This window comes from Oncorhynchus gorbuscha, linkage group LG04 (assembly GCF_021184085.1).
Source record: "Oncorhynchus gorbuscha isolate QuinsamMale2020 ecotype Even-year linkage group LG04, OgorEven_v1.0, whole genome shotgun sequence".
Taxonomy (NCBI): Eukaryota; Metazoa; Chordata; class Actinopteri; order Salmoniformes; family Salmonidae; genus Oncorhynchus; species Oncorhynchus gorbuscha.
The window spans coordinates 10,683,019-10,708,638 of NC_060176.1; the positions used below are offsets into that span (position 1 = coordinate 10,683,019).

At 45.7% G+C, this 25,620-nt stretch overlaps 1 protein-coding gene across 13 annotated transcripts in view; it reads right to left on the minus strand.

Moving 5' to 3' along the window:
• Positions 1-25,620, minus strand: part of LOC124033634 (pleckstrin homology domain-containing family A member 7-like) — a 174,094-nt gene that overhangs the window by 81,990 nt on the left and 66,484 nt on the right. For all 13 annotated transcript variants that reach the window (XM_046345763.1, XM_046345758.1, XM_046345759.1 and 10 more), the window contains one exon: positions 13,531-13,614. In XM_046345763.1, coding sequence (XP_046201719.1) covers positions 13,531-13,614 — 84 coding nt within the window. The remainder of the gene's footprint in view (positions 1-13,530; positions 13,615-25,620) is intronic.

The window sequence follows — 25,620 nt, forward strand, 5'->3', positions numbered from 1 at the left end:
GACTGAGTCATTTCAGTACTAGCTAAGGGCAGTTTTACTGAAATGATCCTCACCATAGTTTTTCTAGAATAGTGACAGTCATAGAATGATGTTAGGAGAGTGTCAGTAGCAGACTTTAAAGCCTTAGGGTGCAAGCTGAGGTCTGTCTGCGCTGCTCAACCTTTTAAAAAACCTCTCCATTGACCATGTGTCCCTGCCATGTCATTGGTGTGTTTGTGTGTGTAGCTTCACTCAGAGGTTCACTCCTCTGTGACACTCAGACAGCCATGACGCCTACACGGATGCTGGGCATCACTCAAAGAACTCACTGCAATCTCACTGCTCTTCCTCAGTGTAAGCGTGGGCTCTTCCTCAGTGTGTGCTCTTCCTCAGTGTAAGCGTGGGCTCTTCCTCTTCCTCAGTGTGTGCGCTTCCTCAGTGTACGTGTGTGCTCTTCCTCTTTTGTGCTCTTCCTCAGTGTGTGTGCTCTTCCTCAGTGTAAGTGTGTGCTCTTCCTCAGTGTGTGCTCTTCCTCAGTGTAAGTGTGTGCTCTTCCTCAGTGTGTGCTCTTCCTCTTCCTCAGTGTGTGCTCTTCCTCAGTGTAAGTGTGTGCTCTTCCTCAGTGTAAGTGTGTGCTCTTCCTCTTCCTCAGTGTGTGCCTCAATTCCCTCGGTGTAAGTGTGTGTTCTTCCTCAGTGTAAGTGCTCTTCCTCTTCCTGTGCTCTTCCTCAGTGTGCTCTTCCTCAGTGTAGGTGTGTGCTCTTCCTCAGTGTGTGCTCTTCCTCAGTGTAAGTGTGTGCTCTTCCTCAGTGTGTGCTCTTCCTCAGTGTAAGTGTGTGCTCTTCCTCAGTGTGTGCTCTTCCTCTTCCTCAGTGTGTGCTCTTCCTCAGTGTAAGTGTGTGCTCTTCCTCAGTGTAAGTGTGTGCTCTTCCTCTTCCTCAGTGTGTGCGCTTCCTCTTCCTCAATGTGTGCTCTTCCTCGGTGTAAGTGTGTGTTCTTCCTCAGTGTAAGTGTGTGCTCGTCCTCTTCCTCCGTGTGTGCTCTTCCTCCGTGTGTGCTCTTCCTCAGTGTAAGCGTGTGCCCTTCCTCTTCCTTAGTGTGTGCTCTTCCTAAGGTGTAAATGTGTGCCCTTCCTCCGTGTGTGCTCTTCCTCAGTGTAAGCGTGGGCTCTTCCTCAGTGTATGCTCTTCCTCAGTGTAAGTGTGGGCTCTTCCTCAGTGTGTGCTCTTCCTCAGTGTAAGCGTGGGCTCTTCCTCCGTGTGTGCTCTTCCTCAGTGTAAGCGTGGGCTCTTCCTCAGTGTGTGCTCTTCCTCAGTGTAAGCGTGGGCTCTTCCTCTTCCTCAGTGTGTGCTCTTCCTCAGGGTAAGTGTGTGCTCTTCCTCAGGGTAAGTGTGTGCTTCCTCTTCCTCAGTGTGTGCCCTTCCTCTTCCTCAGTGTGTGCTCTTCCTCAGGGTAAGTGTGTGCTCTTCCTCAGGGTAAGTGTGTGCGCTTCCTCTTCCTCAGTGTGTGCTCTTCCTCAGTATAAGCGTGTGCTCTTCCTCAGTGTAAGTGTGTGCTCTTCCTCTTCCTCAGTGTGTGCTCTTCCTCAGTGTAAGCGTGTGCTCTTCCTCAGTGTAAGTGTGTGCTCTTCCTCTTCCTCAGTGTGTGCTCTTCCTCAGTGTAAGCGTGTGCTCTTCCTCTTCCTCAGTGTGTGCTCTTCCTCTGTGTAAGTGTGTGCTCTTCCTCAGTGTAAGTGTGTGCTCGTCCTCAGTGTAAGTGGGCTCTTCCTCTCAGTGTGTGCCTCCGTCCTCAGTGTGTAGCTCTTCCTATTCCTCAGTGTGTGCTCTTCCTCTTTCTCAGCTCTTCCTCCCTCAGTGTGCTCTTCCTCAGCGTAAGCGTGTGCCCTTCCTCTTCCTCAGTGTGTGCTCTTCCTCAGTGTACGTGTGTGCCCTTCCTCCGAGTGTGCTCTTCCTCAGTGTAAGTGTGGGCTCTTCCTCAGTGTGTGCTCTTCCTCAGTGTAAGCGTGGGCTCTTCCTCAGTGTGTGCTCTTCCTCAGTGTAAGCGTGGGCTCTTCCTCTTCCTCAGTGTGTGCTCTTCCTCAGTGTAAGTGTGTGTTCTTCCTCTTCCTCAGTGTGTGCTCTTCCTCAGTGTGTGCTCTCTCTTCCTCGTTGTGTGCTCTTCCTCAGTGTGTGCTATTCCTCTTCCCCAGTGTGTGCTCTTCCACTTCCTCGGTGTGTGCTCTTCCTCTTCCTCAGTGTGTGCTCTTCCTCAGTGTAAGTGTGGGCTCTTCCTCAGTGTGTGCTCTTCCTCAGTGTAAGTGTGTGCCCTTCCTCAGTGTGTGCTCTTCCTCAGTGTAAGCGTGGGCCCTTCCTCAGTGTGTGCTCTTCCTCAGTGTAAATGTGGGTTCTTCCTCAGTGTGTGCTCTTCCTCAGTGTAAGTGTGTGCCCTTCCTCAGTGTGTGCTCTTCCTCAGTCTAAGCGTGGGCTCTTCCTCAGTGTGTGCTCTTCCTCAGTGTACGCGTGGGCTCTTCCTCTTCCTCAGTGTGGGCTCTTCCTCAGTGTAAGCGTGGGCTCTTCCTCTTCCTCAGTGTGTGCTCTTCCTCTTTCTCAGCGTAAGTGTGGGCTCTTCCTCTTCCTCAGTGTGTGCTCTTCCTCTTCCTCAGTGTAAGCGTGGGCTCTTCCTCTTCCTCAGTGTGTGCTCTTCCTCCTCAGTGTGTGCTCTTCCTCTTCCTCAGTGGGCCCTTCCTGTGTGCTTCCTCAGTGTGTGCTCTTCCTCAGTGTAGTGTGGGCTCTTCCTCTTCCTCCGTGTGTGCTCTTCCTCAGTGTAAGTGTGTGCTCTTCCTATTCCTCAGTGTGTGCTCTTCCTCTTTCTCAGCGTAAGTGTGTGCTCTTCCTATTCCTCAGTGTGTGCTCTTCCTCTTCCTCAGTGTGTGCTCTTCCTCTTCCTCAGTGTAAGCGTGGGCTCTTCCTCTTCCTCAGTGTGTGCTCTTCCTCAGTGTAAGTGTGTGCTCTTGCTCTTCCTCAGTGTGTGCCCTTCCTCAGTGTAAGTGTGTGCTCTTCCTCAGTGTGTGCTCCTCCTCAGTGTAAGTGTGTGCTCTTCCTCAGTGTGTGCGCTTTCTCTTCCTCAGTGTGTGCTCTTCCTTATCCTCAGTGTGTGCTCTTCATCAGTATGTGCTCTTCCTCTTCCTCAGTGTGTGCTCTTCCTCTTCCTCAGGGTGTGCTCTTCCTCAGTGTAAGTGTGTGCCCTTCCTCTTCCTCAGTGTGTGCTCTTCCTCAGTGTAAGTGTGTGCTCTTCCTCAGTGTGTGCTCTTTCTCTTCCTCGGTGTGTGCTCTTCCTCAGTGTGTGCTCTTTCTCTTCCTCGGTGTGTGCTCTTCCTCAGTGTGTGCTCTTCCTCTTCCCCAGTGTGTGCTCTTCCTCTTCCCCAGTGTGTGCTCTTCCACTTTCTCGGTGTGTGCTCTTCCTCTTCCTCAATGTGTGCTCTTCCTCAGTGTAGGTGTATGCTCTTCCTCAGTGTGTGCTCTTCCTCAGTGTAAGTGTGTGCCCTTCCTCAGTGTGTGCTCTTCCTCAGTGTGAGTGTGGGCTCTTCCTCAGTGTAAGTGTGTGCTCTTCCTCAGTGTGTGCTCTTCCTCTTCCTCAGTGTGTGTTCTTCCTCAGTGTGTGCTCTTCCTCAGTGTGTGCTCTTCCTCAGTGTGTGCTCTTCCTCTTCCTCAGTGTGTGCTCTTCCTCAGTGTAAGCATGTGCTCTTCCTCTTCCTCAGTGTGTGCGCTTCCTCTTCCTCAGTGTGTGCTCTTCCTCTTCCTCAGTGTGTGCTCTTCCTCTTCCTCAGTGTGTGCTCTTCCTCAGTGTGTGCTCTTCCTCAGTGTGTGCTCTTCCTCTTCCTCAGTGTGTGCTCTCAGTCCTCAGTGTGTGCTCTTCCTCTTCCTCAGTGTGTGCTCTTCCTCTTCCTCAGTGTGTGCTCTTCCTCTTCCTCAGTGTGTGCTCTTCCTCTTCCTCTCTTCCTCAGTGTGTGCTCTTCCTCTTCCTCAGTGTGTGCTCTTCCTCTTCCTCAGTGTGTGCTCTTCCTCTTCCTCAGTGTGTGCTCTTCCTCTTCCTCAGTGTGTGCTCTTCCTCTGTGTGCTTTCCTCAGTGTGTGCTCTTCCTCTTCCTCAGTGTGTGCTCTTCCTCAGTGTGTGCTCTTCCTCTTCCTCAGTGTGTGCTCTTCCTCTTCCTCAGTGTGTGCTCTTCCTCTTCCTCAGTGTGTGCTCTTCCTCAGTGTCCTCAGTGTGTGCTCTTTCCTCAGTGTGTGCTCTTCCTCAGTGTGTGCTCTTCCTCTTCCTCAGTGTGTTCCTCTCTTCCTCAGTGTGTGCATGTGTGTGCTCTTCCTCTTCCTCAGTGTGTGCTCTTCCTCTTCCTCAGTGTGTGCTCTTCCTCAGTGTGTGCTCTTCCTCTTCCTCAGTGTGTGCTCTTCCTCTTCCTCAGTGTGTGCTCTTCCTCAGTGTGTGCTCTTCCTCAGTGTGTGCTCTTCCTCTTCCTCAGTGTGTGCTCTTCCTCAGTGTAAGCATGTGCTCTTCCTCTTCCTCAGTGTGTGCTCTTCCTCTTCCTCAGTGTGTGCTCTTCCTCTTCCTCAGTGTGTGCTCTTCCTCAGTGTGTGCTCTTCCTCAGTGTGTGCTCTTCCTCTTCCTCAGTGTGTGCTCTTCCTCAGTGTGTGCTCTTCCTCTTCCTCAGTGTGTGCTCTTCCTCTTCCTCAGTGTGTGCTCTTCCTCTTCCTCTGTGTGTGCTCTTCCTCTTCCTCAGTGTGTGCTCTTCCTCTTCCTCAGTGTGTGCTCTTCCTCAGTGTGTGCTCTTCCTCTTCCTCAGTGTGTGCTCTTCCTCAGTGTGTGCTCTTCCTCAGTGTGTGCTCTTCCTCTTCCTCAGTGTGTGCTCTTCCTCTTCCTCAGTGTGTGCTCTTCCTCTTCCTCAGTGTGTGCTCTTCCTCAGTGTGTGCTCTTCCTCTTCCTCAGTGTGTGCTCTTCCTCTTCCTCAGTGTGTGCTCTTCCTCTTCCTCAGTGTGTGCTCTTCCTCAGTGTGTGCTCTTCCTCTTCCTCAGTGTGTGCTCTTCAGTGTAAGCGTGTGCTCTTCCTCAGTGTGGGCTCTTCCTCAGTGTGTGCTCTTCCTCTTCCTCAGTGTGTGCGTGCTCTCTTCCTCAGTGTGTGCTCTTCCTCAGTGTGTGCTCTTCCTCTTCCTCAGTGTGTGCTCTTCCTCAGTGTAAGCGTGTGCTCTTCCTCAGTGTGGGCTCTTCCTCAGTGTGTGCTCTTCCTCTTCCTCAGTGTGTGCTCTTCCTCAGTGTAAGCGTGTGCTCTTCCTCAGTGTAAGTGTGTGCTCTTCCTCAATGTGTGCTCTTTCTCTTCCTACACTAGGAAGCCGTGCTTGACCGCCCACTCCACCACTACTGACACGGGACCCCTGCATTGTTCTGCCTGAACATGAAAGATGTTGTAACTAGTGTTTTTTCCTGTCGGACGTGCTGTGTTCCTGTGCAGCTTTGGAAGAGGAGATGTATTGGGATGTTTGTACGGCCAGGGCAGGCTGGTGCAGGACATAAAAACACAGAGACACAGCCAAAGGCGAGGGACTGACCATGGAACTAAAATACAACTTTGTTCCAACTCTCTGGATCCCATCCAACATTTTTACAGCACATTTCCCTCTGCACCAAGGGGACCCTCGCCTGTTTCAATTGCAGCTCTCATGCTGTCTACCTCTGCTGTCTTTTGAAGCGTTCCCTGGGAAATCTGCTGTGGGATGTGGTGGAATAAAGGAGCAATATTTCACATCAGAGAGAGAGAGAGATCCAGGCCTGGGGCCATATAGGTTACCTACCACCTGAGAGGAATGGCCTCAGCAGCAGCCTACTCCCAGCACACACTGCAGGCTGCAGCCCAAGTCCAGCCCAGTCTTAGCCCAGCCTCAGCAACAGTTCTGCTACAGAGCAGGAATACAGCAGTGCAGGATCAGACCACAGAAAACCCAGATCTCTCCTCTGTGATAGCAACAGAGCACAAAGGAAGCGCATTGCAGGCATCGTCATTCTATTCTTTCTATCTCAATCGTTTTTTTTTTTTTATAGATTTGATAGTGCAAACCCACCTCGTGCTCTGGCATCTTCATTATATGACAAAAAGTCATTTTTAGCCGACTAATCATTTTCATAACATTCTGCATAAATAATACACCTACAGTCAGCTTGAAAGTCTCTAACCGGCCCGGGTAATAACTCTGCTTTGACAAATTATTCTAGTCAGAGGAGGACTCCCTGTTTTCTGCTGTGTGTTTTTCTCTCTCCTGGAGAGTAAATTATTCAGAAGGTTTATCTCTCTCTCTCTCTCTCTCTCTCTCTCTCTCTCTCTCTCTCTCTCTCTCTCTCTCTCTCTCTCTCTCTCTCTCTGTGTCTCCCTTTTCTCCTCTCTCTGTCTGTAGTGTACAGTATAGAGTGGGTTGCTGTCTGGCTGAGTCAGGTTGTGTTTGGAGGGCAATACTGTATGAAGAGCTTGAAGACGCACTCAGGTCAAATAATCACCTCATCCCGACCCAGGAGGCTTTAAAATCTTGATCAATATACTGTATCTGTTCAGGCTTTAACATTCTGATCAATATACCGTATCTGTTCAGGCTTTAACATTCTGATCAATATACCGTATCTGTTCAGGCTTTAACATTCTGATCAATATACCGTATCTGTTCAGGCTTTAACATTCTGATCAATATACCGTATCTGTTCAGGCTTTAACATTCAATATACCGATCAATTCTGATCAATATACCGTATCTGTTCAGGCTTTAACATTCTGATCAATATACCGTATCTGTTCAGGCTTTAACATTCTGATCAATATACTGTATCTGTTCAGGCTTTAACATTCTGATCAATATACCGTATCTGTTCAGGCTTTAACATTCTGATCAATACACTGTATCTGTTCAGGCTTTAACATTCTGATCAATATACTGTATCTGTTCAGGCTTTAACATTCTGATCAATATACTGTATCTGTTCAGGCTTTAACATTCTGATCAATATGCCGTATCTGTTCAGGCTTTAACATTCTGATCAATATACCGTATCTGTTCAGGCTTTAACATTCTGATCAATATACCGTATCTGTTCAGGCTTTAACATTCTGATCAATATACCGTATCTGTTCAGGCTTTAACATTCTGATCAATACACTGTATCTGTTCCGCCCAAGGTCCGCTCACCTCTAGTCCAAAAGGATTTCACCTCTAGTCTAGTCTAATAGGATTTCACCTCTAGTCTAGTCTAATAGGATTTCACCTCTAGTCTAGTCTAATAGGATTTCACCTCTAGTCTAGTCTAATAGGATTTCACCTCTAGTCTAGTCTAATAGGATTTCAACTCTAGTCTAGTCCAATAGGATTTCATCTCTAGTCCAATAGGATTTCACGTCTAGTCCAGTCTAATAGGAATTCACCCCTAGTCTAGTCTAATAGAATTCACCTCTACTCTAGTCTAATAGGAATTCACCCCTAGTCTAGTCTAATAGAATTCACCTCTAGTCTAGTCTAATAGGAATTCACCCCTAGTCTAGTCTAATAGAATTCACCTCTAGTCTAGTCTAATAGGAATTCACCCCTAGTCTAGTCTAATAGGAATTCACCCCTAGTCTAGTCTAATAGATTTCACGTCAAGTCTAGTCTAATAGGAATTCACCCCTAGTCTAGTCTAATAGAATTCACCTCTAGTCTAGTCTAATACGAATTCACCTTTAGTCTAGTCTAATAAGAATTCACCTCAAGTCCAATAGGATTTAACCTCAAGTCCAATAGGATTTCACCTCAAGTTCAATAGGATTTCACCTCTAGTCCAATAAGATTTCACCTCCAGTCCAATAAGATTTCACCTCCAGTTCAATAAGATTTCACCTCCAGTCTAATAGGATTTCACCTCCAGTCTATTAGGATTTCACCTCCAGTCTATTAGGATTTCACCTCCAGTCTATTAGGATTTCACCTCCAGTCTATTAGGATTTCACCTCCAGTCTATTAGGATTTCACCTCCAGTCTATTAGGATTTCACCTCCAGTCTATTAGGATTTCACCTCCAGTCTATTAGGATTTCATCTCCAGTCTAATAGGATTTCACCTCCAGTCTATTAGGATTTCACCTCTAGTCTATTAGGATTTCACCTCTAGTCTAGTCCAATATGATTTCTCCTCTAGTCTAGTCCAACAATATGATTTCACCTCTAGTCCAATAGGATTTCACCTCTAGTCTAGTCTAATAGGATTTCACCTCTAGTCTAGTCTAATAGGATTTCACCTCTAGTCTAGTCTAATAGGATTTCAACTCTAGTCTAGTCCAATAGGAATTCACCATAATTCACCATAATTTGCAAATAAATTAATTAAAAATCCTACAATGTGATTTTCTGGATTTTCTTTCTCATTTTGTCTGTCATAGTTGAAGTGTACCTATGATGACAATTACAGGCCTCTCTCATCTTTTTAAGTGGGAGAACTTGCACAATTGGTGGCTGACTAAATACTTTTTTGACCCACTGTATAAATATATATACAGATGAGGTTTTTCACAATTCCTGACATTTAATCCTAATAAAAAATGTTTTGTCTTAGGCCAGTTACGTCACCACTTTATTTTAAGAGTGTGAAATGTCAGAATAATAGTAGAGAGAATGATTCAATTCTGATTTGATTTCTTTCATCACATTCCCAGTGGGTCAGAAGTTTACATACACTCAATTATTATTTGGTAGCATTGCCTTTAAATTGTTTAACTTGGGTCAAACATTTTGGGTTGCCTTCCACAAGCTTCCCACAGTAAGTTGGGTGAATTTTGCCCCATTCCTCCTGACAGAGATGGTGTAACGGAGTCAGGGTTTTAGGTCTCCTTGCTCGCACACACTTTTTCAGTTCTGCCCACACATTTTCCATAGGATTGAGGTCAGGGCTTTGTGATGGCCACTCCATACCTTGACTTTGTTGTCCTTAAGCCATTTTGCCACAACTTTGGAAGTATGCTTGGGGTCATTGTCCATTTGGAAGACCCATTTGCAACCAAGCTTTAACTTCCCGACTGATGTCTTGAGATGTTGCTTCAATATATCCACATAATTTTCCTTTCTCATGTTGCCATCTATTTTGTGAAGTGCACCAGTCTCTCCTGCAGCAAAGCACCCCCACAACATGATGCTGCCACCCCCGTGCTTCATGGATGGGATGGTGTTCATCGGCTTGCAAGCCTCCCCCTTTCTCCTCCAAACATAACAATGGTCATTACAGCCAAACAGTTATTTTTTGTTTCATCAGACCTGAGGACATTTCCTCTGATATACCAGAGGATATCAAGCAAAAAGTCACTGAGTTTGAAGGTAGGCCTTGAAATACATCCACAGGTACACCTCCAATTAACTCAAATGATGTCAATTAGCGTATCAGAATCTTCTCAAGCCATGACATCATTTTCGGGAATGTTCCAAGCTGTTTAAAGGCACAGTCAACTTATTCTATGTAAACTTCTGACCCACTGAAATTGTGATACAGTGAATTATAAGTGAAATAATCTCTCTGTGAACAATTATTAGAAAAGTTAATTGTGTCGGGGCGGCAGGGTAGCCTAGTGGTTAAAATAAAAAACAAAGTAGATGTCCTAACCTACTTGCCAAAACTGTGGTCCTTCTGTAGCTCAGTTGGTAGAGCATGGCGCTTGTAACGCCAGGGTAGTGGGTTCGATCCCCGGGACCACCCATACGTAGAATGTATGCACACATGACTGTAAGTCGCTTTGGATAAAAGCGTCTGCTAAATGGCATATATTATTATATTATTATTATTATTATTATTATTATTATTATTATTATTATTATTATTATTATATATTATTATATTATTATTATTATTATATTATATTAGTTTTTTAACAAGAAATTTGTGGAGTGGTTGAAATAAATGATTTAATGATTACAACCTAAGTGTACGTAAACTTCCAACTGTATATATTATGATCCTGTCACTGAGTCTGTCAGCACTGAGTGTGCTTGCCGGTCCATCCTGTACCCATCCTACACCCCAGAGGGAATACTGGAGGGAACCTACATCGCCATCCATGTCTGGGTCTCAGCATGGGTGACATCCAAACCCTGGCTACCACAGCAACCAACTGCAACAATCTGCCCTGGCTGTCTGTTATGGCTATGCAGGCCAGAGCGAAGGCATCATCACTGCATAACACACACACTTCCCCCTGGGTGCATCAGTACCCCAGCTGTTACGATGCTCTATTTCCACAACTAAAGTATGACTGGGAGGAAGGGATAGAGAGAAGTAAAACAAGTTGGCCGTAGTATAAATAGCAGTCAGCAGAGAGTCAAGGGGCTTCATAAGTCCTGCTACTTTAGCTTATTCTACCCCTGCACACCACAGGCATTCAATACATTTTAAAAGAGGAAAAAGAGGAATGCCAAGAGGGTGATATTTCTCTTAATAGACTGGCTGTGAGATAGAAACTCTCTAGCCTACCATACACCCCTACTCACTGGCTTTGGTAGAGTGGTAGTCCATCAGCATACAGTGTGGGGCAGGGATGTACCACTGAACAGGTGGCATGGGGTGAGAGGTCAAGGGTGTGCCACTTTGGTGGCAGTGAACTCTGTGGGATAATAACCTCCCCCAGTGTTTTTCTGTGACGACGTGAGTGTGTGTGTGTGTGTGTGTGTGTGTGTGTGTGTGTGTGTGTGTGTGTGTGTGTGTGTGTGTGTGTGTGTGTGTGTGTGTGTGTGTGTGTGTGTGTGTGTGTGTGTGTGTGTGTGTGTGTGTGTGTGTGTGTGTGTGTGTGTGTGTGTGTGTGTGTGTGTGTGTGTGTGTGTGTGTGTACAGTGAAAGTAGCCCTGGCTGTCTCTAATGAGGGGTATCAATCAGGCCGTGCCAAGAGCATTGGGCTTGTCTCCTACTTGTGAGAGATGGGCTTGATGGGCCTCTGTGATATTCCCTTAATGCTCCAAGCATTTTCAAATCTATGATTAATGTCATAGCTGCATGATTTCACTGTACTGGGAAGAAGTCTACTGTATAGTTGACTTGGAGTGGAGGGTTATGATGATGACAGCATTTTAAGGACTGATGATAATGTGACATGAATCAACAGTAAACTATGACAATTTACAGAGGACATTAATCATGCTATTTAAATACATTTCATTCGTCACATATTCTTGTGGGAAGGCATGGCTGGTCTACTGAGCTTTGATCTGGTATTAGATAGTAATAGAATAATTCAGTTACTGTGGCCCCTACAGTGCAGGGAATATGCACTTTAACTTTTAAACCCCCTGATGGTGTACAAATCCGTGGCTCAACAGTACCATGTGAGGGATACAGGAGGGTTGGGGTGGAGAAGAGAGGAATCCCAATGAGCTTCATGTCACTCCTGCAAATGACCTTTCAAACACTGTGACAGTGGAGATCAGATACCACTCTCGACCCTCTCTGCTACACTAACACATCGAGCCATGCATCCTAAAGCCTACATAACAGCACCGTAATTATGTTGTTGACACCTGTCATACACATTCATGACAGAAAGATAACCGACTCAACTGTGGTCCTGTTATTGTTCTAAGACATCATAATGAAAGTGTAATAACATCAAGGCCATGTAGCCATGTAGCTCTAGTCGGCTGGCCCTCGCTACATATTCGTCGCCAGACCCACTGGCTCCAGGTCATCTACAAGTCCATGCTAGGTAAAGCTCCGCCTCATCTCAGTTCACTGGTCACGATGGCAACACCCATCCGTAGCAGGTGCTCCAGCAGGTGTATCTCACTGATCATCCCTCCTGTAGCTCAGTTGGTAGAGCATGGCGCTTGTAATGCCAGGGTAGTGGGTTCAATCCCCGGGACCACCCATACGTAGAATGTATGCACACATGACTGTAAGTCGCTTTGGATAAAAGCGTCTGCTAAATGGCATATATTTATATATTTTTTATATTTATCCCTAAAGCCAACACCTCATTTGGCCGCCTTTCGTTCCAGTTCTCTGCTGCCTGTGACTGGAACGAATTGCAAAAATCGCTGAAGTTGGAGACTTTTATCTCCCTCACCAACTTCAAACATCTGCTATCTGAGCAGCTAACCGATCGCTGCAGCTGTACATAGTCTATTGGTAAATAGCCCACCCAATTTACCTACCTCTTCCCCATACTGTTTATATTTATTTACTTTTCTGCTCTTTTGCACACCAGTATCTCTACCTGTACATGACCATCTGATCATTTATCACTCCAGTGTTAATCTGCAGAATTGTAATTATTCGCCTACCTCCTCGTGCCTTTTGCACACAATGTATATAGACTCTTTTTTTCTTTTTTTCTACTGTGTTATTGACTTGTTCATTGTTTACTCCATGTGTAACTCTGTGTTGTCTGTTCACACTGCTTTGCTTTATCTTGGCCAGGTCGCAGTTGTTAATGAGAACTTGTTCTCAACTAGCCTACCTGGTTAAATAAAGGTCCAATAAAAATTAATTAATTAATTCAAATGTATCATGAAACGTTAACATGAAAGTCATGGTACAGATGTAGGATCTTAATTTGGTCTACACTGTCACAACAAAATCATCCTGCAGCCACAGGAGTTTTCATGTTTAGTCCATAATGTTGCTTGATCGGTGGTTAGACTATTAACTGGCCAAAAGTTGGCTACATGAAAGTGTAATACTGTTAATATAACCTTGTGTGGGTTTTCAGTGAATTTATGTAAATCGCAAAGCTCATCTGCATTTCACAGCACCAAAACAGGACAATTCTCAGCAACAAAAGAGTCAGGAATGTCATGCCATGTTTTAGAGACCCTTACAAGCAAGCTCTACAACGCTACAACTTAAAGATTTCTCCCAGTACGTCCAGGTCAAACCATATCTGTGCATGTGACGCTAACACTCGGTCCCATGCTATTCAACCTCATCACACTGCCTGGGCCTCCACCATGGCCGTACCACTCACACAATTCAACACAATCAACTTCACGACTGCTGCTATAACCTGCAGAAAATACTCTACATATTGTTCTCTGGTGAACAAAACTCTGTGGTAATAATAGCCATCATTAGCACAACTGTGATGTTTCAGACAGATGAATGGCTTCAGGCTTGCCATGGCCACAGTCAAAGACATAATGTGAACCATAGTTGGTTCATTACCATAAATTCAATTAAGATAAAACCTTAAAAATACACACACAAAATTAGCCTGGGAGCAGCCGTTGCACAAGTGCAAGCAGTTATGAATTTCATTTCCATAAAAAATAGAATGGCCATCATCCTTCTCATTTGTTTTATAATTATTGTTATTATTATTGTTCATTTCTATGACTGTAGTTAATAGAAAGCCTTTCCTCAGGCAGTCAGTTCCTGTTCCTCCTCATCTCATCCCTGGGACAAGCAGCAGATAATCTCACACTCTAATCCGAGTTAAATTACACTCTATTCTCATCTCCTCCCAGCATGACCTTGGACCAACCAGACGTTACACTGAAGCCCACATTATAACCTTCCGAGTAAAAATAGTAGAGGTGCACTCACTTGTCGTGGAGCATATATTCAGTGTTTTCTGGAGATATCTGTCCAGTCACAGGGTGTCGGAACGACGTGCTCTTCTGGTTATGGCTGAGAGATTCAGAGAGAGAGAGAGAGAGAACAGGGAGGGAAGGAGTGAAAACAACAGCGAAGGAGAAAATACAATTAGTATTCCGTCATGAATCATATTTCTGCTTGATCGTTCCACTATTTTGTGCACTGATGTATTGGTGACTGGCTGCTTGTTGGACATTCTACACCAAGTTTCTACACTTCCAATGACTTTCACAGCAAAGTGTAGAATGTGCGGTAGTGCTGAAGACTGGCCAAGGCAGGGGCTCATATTATTTCACACAATGTGTAAGTCTCAGCACTCTCCCCTACCAGCTCGCCAGGCTTTATTGATTTCAATTACATGGGGTCATTCATTGCTTTAACTAGGGCATTAAAGCTTCCCTGTATCGTTGGATAAAAGAAGAGATGGACAGGGGGCAGCGCTGGTGGTGGAAAGAATGAAAAATAACACAATGATGTGATTTGCTCTAAACCGTCTTCAATTATTTACTTTTACACACTTTGGATGGCAGTTGCGTAGCAGCTGTGCCCATCGGACAGGAAGAGAGAGTCATTCTATGAACAGGTCTCTGCTTCATTCAACATTAGCTTTCGGAGCAGTGGAGCAGACAGGATTCCATACGTTTCCACTTAGGGTTATCCAGGTACAGAACATGCACAGGTAGAAACTTCTGATCCAGACTGACCTGGTCTTTAATCACTATGAGGACTTCTGATCCAGACTGACCTGGTCGTTAATCACTACGAGGACTTCTGACCCAGACTGACCTGGTCGTTAATCACTACGAGGACTTCTGACCCAGACTGACCTGGTCGTTAATCACTACGAGGACTTCTGATCCAGACTGACCTGGTCGTTAATCACTACGAGGACTTCTGATCCAGACTGACCTGGTCGTTAATCACTACGAGGACTTCTGATCCAGACTGACCTGGTCGTTAATCACTACGAGGACTTCTGACCCAGACTGACCTGGTCTTTAATCACTACGAGGACTTCTGATCCAGACTGACCTGGTCGTTAATCACTATGAGGACTTCTGATCCAGACTGACCTGGTCGTTAATCACTACGAGGACTTCTGATCCAGACTGACCTGGTCGTTAATCACTACGAGGACTTCTGACCCAGACTGACCTGGTCTTTAATCACTACGAGGACTTCTGATCCAGACTGACCTGGTCGTTAATCACCATGAGGACTTCTGATCCAGACTGACCTGGTCGTTAATCACTACGAGGACTTCTGATCCAGACTGACCTGGTCGTTAATCACTACGAGGACTTCTGACCCAGACTGACCTGGTCTTTAATCACTACGAGGACTTCTGATCCAGACTGACCTGGTCTTTAATCACTACGAGGACTTCTGATCCAGACTGACCTGGTCTTTAATCACTACTAGGACTTCTGATCCAGACTGACCTGGTCTTTAATCACTACGAGGACTTCTGATCCAGACTGACCTGGTCTTTAATCACTACGAGGACTTCTGATCCAGACTGACCTGGTCTTTAATCACTACGAGGACTTCTGATCCAGACTGACCTGGTCTTTAATCACTATGAGGACTTCTGACCCAGACTGACCTGGTTGTTAATCACTATGAGGACTTCTGACCCAGACTGACCTGTTCTTTAATCACTCGGCGGTCTTCTGGGTCAGACTGACCTGGTCTTTAATCACTATGAGGACTTCTGACCCAGACTGACCTGGTCTTTAATCACTATGAGGACTTCTGACCCAGACTGACCTGGTCTTTAATCACTCGGCGTTCTTCTGGGTCAGACTGACCTGGTCTTTAATCACTATGAGGACTTCTGACCAGACTGACCTGGTCTTTAATCACTATGAGGACTTCTAACCCAGACTGACCTGGTCTTTAATCACTATGAGGACTTCTGACCCAGACTGACCTGGTCGTTAATCACTCTGAGGTCTTCTGGGTCAGACTGACCTGGTCGTTTATCACTATGAGGACTTCTGACCCAGACTGACCTGGTCTTTAATCACTATGAGGACTTCTAACCCAGACTGACCTGGTTGTTAATCACTATGAGGACTTCTGATCCAGACTGACCTGGTCTTTAATCACTACGAGGACTTCTGATCCAGACTGACCTGGTCTTTAATCACTCGGCGGTCTTCTGACCCAGACTGACCTGGTCTTTAATCACTATGAGGACTTCTGACCCAGACTGACCTGGTCTTTAATCACTACGAGGACTTCTGACCCAGACTGACCTGGTCTTTAATCACTATGAGGAATTCTGACCCAGACTGACCTGGTCGTTAATCACTCTGAGGTCTTCTGGGTCAGACTGACCTGATCGTTTATCACTATGAGGACTTCTGACCCAGACTGACCTGGTCGTTAATCACTCTGAGGTCTTCTGGGTCAGACTGACCTGGTCGTTTATCACTCTGAGGACTTTTGGGTCAGATTGTGTGAGTGTGAATGTTGTATGTGAGTGTAGTGTTTCTTACTGTGCTACTGTATAGTGCAGATCCCCCCGTGCAGGTCAGAGCCTCCCAGAGGCGGTCAGGTGAGCTGTGCTGTCCTCCAGATAGACCATAATAACACACCCTAGGCTTCCAGTTCTCACACTACACTGTCATATTCAACAGCCAATGAGAAATACTACACCAATCCAGTCACTATGGAAACAGTCATCACAATAAGAATGACAACACAACCAGTGCAATGATGTGGGCCAATTTATTGTCCAATCAGTCTAGCAGAAATAAGTAAAAGTCACATATGTCATTCAATCCAGATGACTGCTGCGGTCTTAACTGAATTATGAGATGTATCACCCTTTACCTCTAATGAAATATTTCATGCTTCCTTACACTTGAATTCCGTGTAAAAACCAGAGCATGTTGGAGTTGAATAAGCTGTTACATGAGGACATGTTTGCTTGTTTCAATCTCTCTCGCAAAGTTACGTTATTGTGATGCTTTTGGGGGAGGGGAAATATCAAAGTACTGTGAACGATTGTTCACCCTACTGTAATTCTTTATGTAAACACTGGCAATTGAAACTTGCCAAGATTTGAGGTAATAGACAACAGCTGACTGTACTCTCTGCTCTCTTCCAAGCCATTCTCAATGACAACATTGTGAACACAACATCCTCATACAATCTATAATCACATTAGAATACGCATTCCATAAATGTAGTTCTATATATACACACACAACTGTAGTGATTCATTGTGTATCTATGGAAAAACATCTGTTAACCACGACTCAATAGGGGCGGCAGGTAGCCTAGTGGTTAGAGCGTTGGGCCAGTAACTGAAAGGTTGATCGAATCCCCGAGCTGACAAGGTAAACATCTGTTGTTCTGCCTCTGAACAAGGCAGTTAACCCACTGTTCCTAGGCCGTCACTGTAAATAAGAATGCATTCTTAATTAACTTGCCTAGTTAAATTTAAAAAAACATTTAAAATATAGAGCAGAAATATTGGTGAGCGGTATGTCCTGTGTTCCTCTATCTCATCATGGTGTTCAGCACCACGCACCACAGCACCACGCACCACAGCACCACAGCCCTCTCTGGGCTCTTTACTCAAGCGTGGCCACTGAGAAGACAGGCCCATTTGTCTGAGGGGCCACTGGACAGATATGAAGTGCTAAGGTCCTCCCAGAGCAGAGCTGAGCCATCCCTCTCCGGCTGCTGTAGACTGGACTGAACAAGACTGAAAGGCAGCCTGCTGTGAACTGTACTAGCTTGAGGCAGCCTGCTCTGGACTGGACTGTATTAGCATGAGAGGCAGCCTCCTGTGGACTGTGGCATTCTGCTCTGGACTAGACTGTATTAGCATGAGAGGCAGCCTGCTCTGGACTGGACTGTATTAGCATGAGAGGCAGCCTCCTGTGGACTGTGGCAGTCTGCTCTGGACTGGACTGTATTAGCATGAGAGGCAGCCTCCTGTAGACTGTACCAGTCTGAGAGGCAGCCTCCTGTGGACTGCGCCAGCCTGAGAGGCAGCCTCCTGTGGACTGCGCCAGCCTGAGAGGCAGCCTCCTGTGGACTGCGCCAGCCTGAGAGGCAGCCTCCTGTGGACTGCGCCAGCCTGAGAGGCAGCCTCCTGTGGACTGCGCCAGCCTGAGAGGCAGCCTCCTGTGGACTGCGCCAGCCTGAGAGGCAGCCTCCTGTGGACTGCGCCAGCCTGAGAGGCAGCCTCCTGTGGACTGCGCCAGCCTGAGAGGCAGCCTCCTGTGGACTGCTCCAGCCTGAGAGGCAGCCTCCTGTGGACTGCGCCAGCCTGAGAGGCAGCCTCCTGTGGACTGCGCCAGCCTGAGAGGCAGCCTCCTGTGGACTGCGTCAGCCTGAGAGGCAGCCTCCTGTGGACTGCACCAGCCTGAGAGGCAGCCTCCTGTGGACTGCACCAGCCTGAGAGGCAGCCTCCTGTGGACTGCACCAGCCTGAGAGGCAGCCTCCTGTGGACTGCACCAGCCTGAGAGGCAGCCTCCTGTGGACTGCACCAGCCTGAGAGGCAGCCTCCTGTGGACTGCACCAGCCTGAGAGGCAGCCTCCTGTGGACTGCGCCAGCCTGAGAGGCAGCCTCCTGTGGTCTGCACCAGCCTGAGAGGCAGCCTCCTGTGGACTGTACCAGCCTGAGAGGCAGCCTCCTGTGGACTGCACCAGCCTGAGAGGCAGTCTGCAGCGGCAGCATCACACTTGCAATAGGCATCCTGATGTTTACAGTGTGCATGGTAATACCGTGAGTAAACAGACTGGTGTCAGCAGCATATAGCAAACGCCTCCTGAAGGACAACTACAGCCTTTACCAGCTGACGCATAGTGTTATACCAACCCTGTTAGTATTACTGCGGTGTCATGCAGCAAAGTAAAGGAAATAAATCTGGTTGTTTTGAGAGATTTATGGGTTGACATTTTTCAAAAGTTCACAGGAAGCTGCAGTTGAGCATCAGAGCCATTTCTGCACACACAAGCACAAAAACACACAAACACAACACAGCTCTATACTCTGTTTGGTCCTGGCCTGTGTTCCAGTAACAGCATGTAGTGTGTTGAACTACACCAGGCCCATGCAGTAGTACCCTACCCTCCACTGTTAATTAGGAACCTGCATTCTTTGGACTGTTTGTTTCAGCCACATTACTTCTGAACTACTTGTCATGGAATTCACTGCATTCCTACTTAGTGAACAAACAGTTCAGGCAGCACAGTGGCCCTGTTTGTTTTGCCACATAGTGTAGTACTCAGGGAACTGGTTGCAGACATACTTCTGTAAAACGCATGAGCTGACACACACCCAAAAATGTTTGTAGAGGTGCTTACTAACAAAGAGTAAAATGTTTTATTACATTATATACATATAACGTGGATGAAACAGTATGTAAACATTATTAAAAGGACTAGTGTTGTATACTCTATGTATACTAAAAATAATAGTTACAGTTCAAATAAGGAAATCAATCAATTGAAATGAATTCATTAGGCCCTAATCTATGGATTTCACATGACTGGGCAGGGGCGCAGCCATGGGTGGGCCTGGGTGGGCATATGCCCACCCAGGTCGACCCACTGGGGAGCCAGGCCCAGTCAATGAGAATTGTTTTTTCCCCCACAAAAGGGCTTTATCACAGACAGAAATACTCATCCTCTGTTTCTCAGTCTCTCGGTCCCAGCTTTGATGCACCTGTACCGTCTCCCCCTTCTAGATGGTAGCGGGGTGAACAGGCCGTGGCTCGGGTGGCTAAAGTCCTTTATGATCTTCTTGTCCTGGAGGGCAAAGTGCCCCCGTGATGCGTTGGGCTAACAGCACCACCCTCTGGAGAGCCCTGGAGTTGGGGACAGTACAATTGCCATACCAGGAGGTGATACAGCTTGACAGGATGCTCTCAATGGTGCATATGTAGAAGTTTGTGAGGGTCTTAGGGGCAAACCCAAATTTCTTCAGCCTCCAGAGTTTAAAGAAGCACTGTTGCGCAGTCTTCACCACACTGTCTGTGTGAAGGGACCATTTCAGGTTGTCACTGATGTGCACGCCTAGGAACCTGAAGCTTTTGACCCTGTCCACTAAGGTCCTGTCAATGTAGATGAGGGTGTGCTCTCTCTGCTGTCTCCTGTAGTCAACAATCCGCTCCTTCGTTTTGTTGACGTCAACAAGGGGACAGTACTCCTCCCTGTAGGCTGTCTCATCGTCGTTGGCAATCAGGCCTGTTGTTTTGTCAGCAAACTTGATGATTGAGTTGGAGACATGTGTAGCCACACAGTCATGGGTGAACAGGGAGTACTGGAGGGGACTGAGCACGCACCCCAGTGGGGCCCCCATGTTGAGGATCACCGTGGCAGAGTTATTGTTGCCTATCTTCACAACTTGGCGTCGGCCCGGGAAGAAGTCCAGGACCCAGTTGCACAGGAAGGGTTCAGACCCTGGGCCCTGAGCTTAGTCATGAGCTTAGAGGGCACTATGGGTGTTGAAGGCTGAGCTGTAGTTGATTAACAGCATTCTTAGATAGGTATTTCTCTTGTCCAGGTGGGATAGGGCAGTGTGTAGTGCAATTGTGATTGCGTCGTCCATTTATCTGTTGGATTATATGCGATTTGTAGTGGTCGAGGGTGTCGGGTAAGATGGAGGTGATATGTTCCTTAACTAGCCTCTCAAAGCACTTCATCATGACAGAAGTGAGTGCTACAGGGAGATAGTAAATGGAGTTTAGTTACCTTCGCTTTCTTGGGTACAATGTTGGACATTTTGAAGCAAGTAGGGACAACACGCTTACATTTTATTTTTATTTTACCTTTATTTAACTAGGCAAGTCAGTTAATAAGAAAAAATATATTATTTTCAATGACAGCCTAGGAACAGTGATGCCCCTAGTTCAGGGGCAGAAAGACAGATTTTTACCTTGTCAGCTCGGGGATTCGATCTTGCAACTTTTCGGTTACTAGTTCAACTCTCAAACCACTAGGCTCCCTGCCAAATGACTTGCTCAAGTCGGCCACGAAGAACAAGAGCACATAGTCCTCATGAGTGTTGGGGGCCGTTTTGGCAGCTCTGTGTTTGGCGCCTCAAAGTGAGCGAAGAAAGTGTTTAGCTCGTCCGGAAGCGAGGCATCATGTCCACGTCATGGCTGGCTCTCCCTTTATAATCTGCGACTGTCTGGAGTCCCTGTCATATACGTCTGGTGTTAGAGTCGTTAAATTGCGACTCCAATTTGCCCCTGTACTGTCGTTTTGCCTCTTTGATTGCCTTTACGGAGGTCATAGCTGGCCTGTTTGCGGTGGTGTAAAGTACTCTAGTAAAATTCCTTTAAAGTACTACTTAAGTCGTTTTTTGGGGATATCTGTACTTTACTTTTTACTTATATTTTTGACTACTTTAACTTCACTACATTCCGAAAAAATATGATGTACTTTTTACTCCATACACAAATGCAGAGTACTATATATAGCTGACACTAAATATGCTTAGTCATGATTGATTACACCCATCCCATGTAGATTGGGTCATTTTAAGCCACTCTGGGTTCATCTGGTCATTATCTACACGGGGTTGTTGTCTTAACCCCACGCTGGTTTAGTTTCCCCGATGCAAGGTTGATTTTGAGACAATGAGGGATTGTTCTACTCCTAAACTATCCCTAGTAAAACATTATTGTCTATGTAATGCAGTCTTTAACTAATTTGTCAGCTCAAGCCATCTCTGGTGACCATACACCCAGATTAGCTGCAGGGAACTAGAGTGGAGACCATAAAAACACAAACACTAACTAGTAGGACAGAAATGTCTTACTATTAGTTAAATATGAATTGCTAACCATTAATATCAAATAAATCAGGTAAATACGTAATTTTTCCCTCACACACACTAAACACAAATCCTTCATTTGTAAATGATGTGTTGGAGTGTGCCCGTGACTATCCATAAATAATAAAATTGTTTGGATCGCCTAGTAGAAGTCATTTGAAATGATTTTGTCATACCCTGATCTGTTTCACCTGTCTTTGTGCTTGTCGCCACCCCCCCCCCTGCCCCGCCCCCCAGGTGTCACCCATCTTCCCTATTATCCACAGTGTATCCTATTATCCACAGCGTATCCTATTATCCACAGTGTATCCTATTATCCACAGTGTATCCTATTATCCACAGTGTATCCTATTATCCACAGTGTATCCTATTATCCACAGTGTATCCTATTATCCACAGTGCATCCTATTATCCACAGTGCATCCTATTATCCACAGTGCATCCTATTATCCACAGTGCATCCTATTATCCACAGTGCATCCTATTATCCACAGTGTATCCTATTATCCACAGTGTATCCTATTATCCACAGTGTATCCTATTATCCACAGTGTATCCTATTATCCACAGTGCATCCTATTATCCACAGTGTATCCTATTATCCACAGTGCATCCTATTATCCACAGTGCATCCTATTATCCACAGTGTATCCTATTATCCACAGTGTATCCTATTATCCACAGTGTATCCTATTATCCACAGTGTATCCTATTATCCACAGTGTATCCTATTATCCACAGTGCATCCTATTATCCACAGTGCATCCTATTATCCACAGTGTATCCTATTATCCACAGTGTATCCTATTATCCACAGTGTATCCTATTATCCACAGTGCATCCTATTATCCACAGTGCATCCTATTATCCACAGTGCATCCTATTATCCACAGTGCATCCTATTATCCACAGTGCATCCTATTATCCACAGTGCATCCTATTATCCACAGTGCATCCTATTATCCACAGTGCAGCCTATTATCCACAGTGCATCCTATTATCCACAGTGCATCCTATTATCCACAGTATATCCTATTATCCACAGTGTATTTGTACCTGTGTTCTCTGTTTGTCTGTCACCAGTTCCTTTTGTTCGTCAAGCCTACCAGCCTTTTCCCCCTGCTCCTGTCTGTTTCTAGTTCCTGGTTTCCCGGTTTCGACCATTCTCCCTGCCCTGACCCTGACCCTGCCTGCCGTTCTGTACCTTGTCACACCACACTGGATTATTGACCTCTGCCTGCCCTGACCCTGAGACTGCCTGCCCCCTGTTCTAGTAATAAACTTTTGTTACTTGACACTGTCTGCATCTGGGTCTTCCCTGAAATGTGATAGATTTATACTTTTACCATTGATACTTAACTATATTTTTGCAATTACATTTACTTTTGATACTTAAGTATATTTAAAACCAAATACTTTTATACTTTTACTCAAGTAAAGTATTTTATTGGGTGACTTTCACTTGAGTCATTTTCTATAAAGCTATCTTTTCTTTTATTCAAGTATGACAATGGGGTACTTTTTACACCCCTGTCTGTTTGTACACGTCCAATGTTTTCAACATTGAACAGGGCCTGAACGTTAGCGAGTAATATACTAGGAAGCGGTGGATGGTATGCATGCCACCTGAGTCTGACTAGGGCCCCACTCCATCTACCTCTTAACTGGCATCGGAGTATTGGTGCAGCACCAGGGATGAATAGAGCTGCACAGAACATGTCCTGTACTGTCAGGGCTACTCTGCAAATAGGCTTTGAGCCAGTAACAGAAAGGTTGCTAATTTGAATCCCTGAGCTGACAAGGTAAAAATATGTTGTTCTGCCCCTGAACAAGGCAGTTAACCCACTGTTCCTAGGCCTTCATTGTAAATAAGAATTTGTTCTTAACGGACTTGCCTAGTTAAATAAAGGTTAAATAAATAAAAAATAGACAAACCTTTTATAACAAGGTTTATCACAAGGGAGGAAATGGAGGTGAAATGGTCATCCCAATGCCTTTCCAAATCATGCATTGTTTTCAAAGACAGAACCAGCATCACAGCCAAACTCAATTGAGATCAAAACTAATCCCTTGCACAGTATTCCATTTACCTCTAGGATTGACAGGAAAAGGTCAGGGGTTATAAAAACATTAAACACTTCCATTATCAGGGTCACAGAGACACACACCCCACACACACTGAGACCCCCCCCCCCCCCCCCACACACACACACACACTAAGAATCCCCACACACACAATCCACACAATGACCTTCTACACACTGACAGACCCCACCTGCTGCGAGGAGCAGGCTAGGTCACGTGCTCATTAGCCAGTAGTAATCATGGCTGTGATGTGATTACATGTCTCCGTGTGCTTCCTCCTCCATAACTCTTTCTCCCCATGCAGCAGACTCATGGCTCAGGCCTTATCAGCCTGGGTACCACTCAGAGTTAAGACCTCCCCTAACATCCTCACTGTAACCTGTGGTTAAATCACAGGTTACATATTTTTACACCGGATTTATAATTACACCATGTCTTTCTGAAGATGATTATACTGTTAATATCATAGCACAATAATATCACACTGTTGAAATGTCCAGAGGTATAAACCAAACTATTTTAAGAAATAGGCTAGTGGTCATGTGGACAATGTGAAACTATACTTAAAAACATTGAACATGTCTAGATGTCTCAGCTGGCTTTACAAGATTGATGTTCCAATATTATAGGAAATGCTAAACATTCAGCTCACAGGAAATATTTATATTCAACTGCATGTCAGTCGCATGTCAGTTGGAACCAAAACACTTAAGTGTAGTTTATGTTTCCATGTGGTCCTGATAGGGAGCAGCTAGTGTGGCTGACAGGTCTAATAGCAGGTCTACCAGAGCTTTGTTTGCACTAAGGTCTAACTTCCATGTAAAACCTTTCAGGAGCAGCTACAGGATAGAGGAGGGAGGAGTATTAGTTTAGACACTGCTTAAAAGGATGGTAGTATTTTCCAAGCTGATTAAATAAATAAAAATGATTTAGTCAGAAAAGCGTTCAATTTTATGTTGAGCGAGAAAGGTGCAAAGAATTTCAGTTGATTGGACATATTCTGCAACACACAAACACTGTTTGAGCTACAGTAAAACACACTACACAGAGACTCTTCCCAATCACACCTCTTCCCCCTCAGGAGTCTGAAAATATTTTTTCATGGGCCCTCAGATTCTCAAAAAGTTACACAGCTGCACCATTGAGAGCATCTTGACTGGCTGCATCACCACTTAGTATGGCAACTGCTCGGCATCTGACCACAAGGCGTTACAGAGGGTAGTGCGCACGGCCTGGTACATCGCTGGGGTCGATCTCCCTGCAATCCAGGACCTCTATACGAGGCGGTGTCAGAGGAAGTCCTAACAATTGTCAAACACTCCAGCCATCCAATGTTCTCTCTGCTACCGCACGGCAAACGGTACCAGAGCGCTAAGTCTGGGACCTGAACAGCTTCTACCCCAAGCCACAAGACTGTTAAATAGTTCACCAAATAGCTACCCAGACTATGTGCATTGACCCTTTTTGCACTAACTCTAGATCTATGCACTCACACATACTTACACTGACACGCCAACACATACATACACACACATACACACAGGCACACATATACACACAGGCACACATTCGTCACACACACACACTTCCACACTCATCACATACAGTACACTGCTGCTACTGTCTATTATCTATCCTGTTGCCAAGTCACTTTACCCCTACCTATATGTATCTACCTCCCTTTCCTCGTACCCCTGCACATGGACTCGGTACTGGCACCCCATGTATATAGCCATGTTATCATGGACTCGGTACTGGCACCCCATGTATATAGCCATGTTATCATGGACTCGGTACTGGCACCCCATGTATATAGCCATGTTATCATGGACTCGGTACTGGCACCCCATGTATATAGCCATGTTATCATGGACTCGGTACTGGCACCCCATGTATATAGCCATGTTATCATGGACTCGGTACTGGCACCCCATGTATATAGCCATGTTATCATGGACTCGGTACTGGCACCCCATGTATATAGCCATGTTATCATGGACTCGGTACTGGCACCCCATGTATATAGCCATGTTATCATGGACTCGGTACTGGCACCCCATGTATATAGCCATGTTATCATGGACTCGGTACTGGCACCCCATGTATATAGCCATGTTATCATGGACTCGGTACTGGCACCCCATGTA